The sequence below is a fragment of the Diospyros lotus genome, chromosome 6 (assembly GCF_014633365.1).
Source record: "Diospyros lotus cultivar Yz01 chromosome 6, ASM1463336v1, whole genome shotgun sequence".
In the NCBI taxonomy this organism is placed as follows: Eukaryota; Viridiplantae; Streptophyta; class Magnoliopsida; order Ericales; family Ebenaceae; genus Diospyros; species Diospyros lotus.
This window is the reverse complement of record NC_068343.1, coordinates 29,134,999-29,139,282: the sequence shown is the minus strand read 5'-3', so window position 1 is coordinate 29,139,282 and position 4,284 is coordinate 29,134,999. Positions and strand designations below refer to the sequence as shown.

The 4,284-nt window shown below is 36.9% G+C and overlaps 1 protein-coding gene across 1 annotated transcript; it reads right to left on the bottom strand.

Moving 5' to 3' along the window:
- Nucleotides 1-277: 277 nt before the first annotated feature.
- On the bottom strand, nt 278-1,865 carry LOC127804454 (uncharacterized). Its single transcript, XM_052341317.1, has 3 exons — nt 1,577-1,865; nt 1,157-1,476; nt 278-982 (listed from the first exon to the last, which is right to left on the bottom strand). The coding sequence occupies exons 1-3, from the start codon at nt 1,863-1,865 to the stop codon at nt 278-280; spliced, it is 1,314 nt and encodes a 437-aa protein (XP_052197277.1).
- Nucleotides 1,866-4,284: the final 2,419 nt, after the last annotated feature.

The following is a 4,284-nucleotide window of genomic DNA, read 5'->3' as shown; positions in this document are numbered from 1 at the left end:
GATGAAATTTGTCAATGAGTATCTATGTATCAATACCAAGAGCAATCTCTCTTTCAATGTAGATAATCATGGTGTTTGCTAGAAATTCATTCTCCATTTTGTTGCTAAGTGATGTTTTGATTAGTTTCATCCCTGAAAAAGCTCGTTTTGTTGTTGCTGTAGAAACTGGAAGAGTCAACACTAGACGAATTAACCTATCAATCAAGAAATAATGTTGTGATTTCTTCGTTTCAACCAACATCCGACATAATTGAGGAAGAGAATTAAGATTCTGAAATTACGGATTCCGAATTACATCAAACTTGTAGTGATCCAACTGTCTCTTCAAATCTGGTATCTCTTCTTTATTAAAATCCAAAGGATAAAATTCCTCGGCTAGACCACAAATAGCATCTATAGAGAATGATTTGAAACGATCTGTAGGATTTAAAGCCTCGTATAGCTTAAGAAGTTCTATTGTTTTCTCCATAAATCTATTATTCAACTCCATCAACTGAAAATCTATTACAGCATTGAATATCTGAAAGTGATAGTAGTCTTCCACTGTAATATTATTTTTCTGTTGACAAGAACGTCTTGTACCATCCATATAACGATCAGTTAATTCGGGCACATCAATATCATTACTTCTACAAAATTCAACCACATACCATATAAAACTTTCCCACCGATCATCACACATCTCTTGAAGAAGAAGCTTTGTACTTGAGACAAAATGCATTGCATTCAAAATGTCTTGATCTTTCATTTGCAATGCTTGACACAAAATATCAGATTTTTCTAACACTTCATGCATCAACAATAAGATAAATGCAAAATCAAATGTTTTCATAACTTTCAAAGCACCTTTGGCCTCTCCACGTATACTATTGTTCGACCCCTCATTAATAAGATTTTCAAGAAGTGTACAAGTAGAACCAAACATCTCAATAAATCTTTTAACAGAGGCAAAATGTGAACTCCAACGAGTAGCTCCAGCACGCTGCAAAGTACAAACCTAATTAGCCCCAGTACCAGTTGGAATTTCTCCTGCTGCTATTAAATTATCAATTTCATTCTCTCGAATTGACTTTAATTGAGAATGGCGCTTAGCAGAAGCACTAACGAAATTGACAATAGAACTTAATGATTGAAAAAATAGCCACACATCATGTACATCCTTAGCTACTACAACTAAAGCTAACTGTAGTCGATGAGCAAAGCAATGAACATAATAAGCAGATGGACATTCTCTAAGAAATAATGCTTGTAGTCCGTTCCATTCCCCTCGCATGTTGCTAGCACCATCATACCCCTGACCTTGTAAATTTGTAATCAAAAGATTGTATTGCCTTAATACAACACATATCTCTTTTTTCAAAGTCAAAGCATTTGTATCTTTAACACTCACAACCTCAAAAAATCGTTCTCTAACAAATCCATCACTATCAACATATCTCAAAATAATAGCCATTTGTTCATTATGTGATTCATCAACTGCTTCATCAACAAGAATGCAAATTAGCATCTCCAATTTCTTCACGAATTTTATGTCGCACACAATCAGCAATAATTTTTAATATCTCTTTCTGTATACCCGGTGATGTGTACTTGGCATTTTTAGCTGCCTTTTCTAGAACAACATCATCAATTTCATTATTTGCTCTTCCGTGCGATTTGATTAATTCAATAAAATTCCCACGATTGGTAGACTCAGTAGACTCATCATGACCTCTAAATGCACAACCTTGCAATGCTAACCACTTCACACTCTCTATGGAAGTCATTACAAGCAAACGGTTCTGTTTCTTTTCTTTTTCAGTCTGTTGATGTATCCTTCTCTCAATATATTGATTTGGATTTCTCAACTTTTCCCATTTTTCCATAGCAATGTCATGTAGTGAATTACCATCTCCTTCATGTTTTTTGAACGGGCAATCTTTACAATTAACTCTCTTCCAATTTTTTGACCCCTTGACTGTAAATGCTTCAAGTTGTGATGCATTACTTTCAAATAGATAACACGGAAAACAAAATGCACTTTCTTTCTCCACAGAAAACTCAAGCCATGGATGTTTTGTGAACTAAGTGGATTGAAATCGACGATTTTGAGCCCCAAATTTTACATAAGGATACTCATAAATAGGTTGACACGGTCCCATATTGACATATGCTCTTCGAACCTCATCTTGTTTTTCTAATGGATATTGGGATATTGGGATTTGCTTTCCAGGATCACATTCATAATATGAGGCCTTACTTTCAAATGGTTCAATAGTACATTCATCTATAAGCTTGGATCTTTTGGCTTTGGATGGTGATATAGAACTTGAACTCGGAGCATTGCAGGGACCATTTGGGTTAGTTGATGATTGATCACTAGTTTTCTTAGTGAAGTATTCAAAGATATTTCGTTTTTGCATTTTAATAAACCTGTATATCACACAATTAATAAATTACAATTAACAAAATCCTAGACAAAGTAATTCAAACATTCAATTACAATTAACAATCCAGTCAAGAAAATTTAATTTATTCAAATATTCAATCACAATTAATAATTATAATCTCAAGCTTATCCAAGATAACTCACAGTGTTATGTAAGCTTTGAAATTCTCCAAAATAGCCTATACCAGCCACAATCGGTGCCACCGTTCAGAGATTTCCACAACACGATCAGAGCCTACCATTAGAAACGCCAAGTCAAGGGGGTTAATATACAAAAAAATGGGATAGATTTAACGGTTGGATTTTCATAAATTTGATTTTTAATTTTCGGCCATAATTGAAAAAAAAAATACTGAAAATAAAACCAACAAGATCTAACGGTTGAATCTCTATAGATCTAAGCTTGAAGTTTCGGTCAAACCCAGCCAATGCGTATATACGTATATATATCATGGATCTATAATAGATTCTATATTATATACTGAAAATAAGGCTAATAAAACTAAAAAACATACCTTCTTGTAAATCAGGGCTGCTTTTACGGTGATAATACAGTCAACTTCAAGATCAAATGGTTAGATTTTGATTTACAGAATTTTGAAAGAGAATGAACTAGAGAGAGGCGCTGTAACAGGAAAGACAAAAAGGATCGTGTGCGTGAAGGAGCCAAGAAAATTGATGTTGGGAGCCCTAGATATGTTATATTATTATAAGATGGGCTAGGCTTCTTTTAAAATAAGGCCAACTTGTTTAAAAGAAAAGGATGTCCAGTTGGGTTGGGCTGGCGGGGTGGGGAGAAGGGGGGGCTTAGAAAAAATTAATAATTTTTTAAGCTATCAAATGTATTTTTTAAAAAAATTGGGGGGGCTTTAGCCCCCCCTGCCCGTAGGCTGGCTCCGCCACTGTCCCACCATGTGCGCCCGAGCCGATCCCTTAAGGGTCAAGACCCTGCTTCGACAGCACATCGTAAGGCCCACCTCCTTTTGGAGGACCCCTTAGGTTGTCCGGCCTTAAGGGGGGGATTTTTCTCAAGCCCATCCAAGTGCTATTGACGTACATGCCTATCCCCGGCACCCTGTGACAGTACCGGGACTGACCCTCTCTTGCTGAGAAAGGTATCACTGCTACATATTCAATAATAGCAGGTTTTATTTGTCTATTACTCTTTTCTCCTATAAGTATTGATTTAAGCATCGAAGGGAATACGCGGGTGAAGAATCTCCGTGTACCTTCTAACTCGTTCTTGTGAGTGCAGATATGTCCTGAACACACAGGAGGCCAATCTCGAGTAATACCAAAGATGCCCGCAGGAGATTATCTACGACCCCAGTCAGAACATCGAGGACCAAAGCTACCCGACACCTATCTTCACCAGTAAACTCCTGCCAGCTGTCAATCTCGCTCTTCCTCGGCTCCAACTTTCCCTCTCTACAAATTCTATTGTCGTGATTTTTTTCTGGCCACTACAAATCTCGAGATGGGGTCCTAGATGAAGTTAGTAGGGCGACCAAAATTTGGACTAGGGTGCATGCATGATACACTTCACTTCATTCTATGTATGTCATGTAATTTAATTTACTACATCTCATATTACCCTTACCGAGTCCTCGGACTCACCACTATATTTCCCTACTAACCATACAAATTGCTCAGGGTCTAAGAAAGGGAAAACAGTGTTGGTGGTTGAGCCGCTAGTTAACAGTAATTGCAAACACTGATAGTATGCGTTGGCCTTCAATGTGTTCATGTAATATATTTGTTTTGTGTGGGACTAATGGAGGGACGAACATGGTTTGAATGGACTTGTCTAAAGTCAAGTTAAGGTTCCTTCTATGAGTAATTCAGTATGTATTTGA

Bases quoted from the DNA above. Each gene is read 5' to 3' on its own strand.
- LOC127804454 (XM_052341317.1), bottom strand. From the start codon at position 1,865: ATGGAAAAATGGGAAAAGTTGAGAAATCCAAATCAATATATTGAGAGA. The intron at 1,477-1,576 runs GTATACAGAAAG...TTGATGAAGCAG, and splicing joins TGCCAAGTACACATCACCGG to TTGATGAATCACATAATGAA. The intron at 983-1,156 runs GTACATGATGTG...TGTACTTTGCAG, and splicing joins TAGTTGTAGTAGCTAAGGAT to CGTGCTGGAGCTACTCGTTG.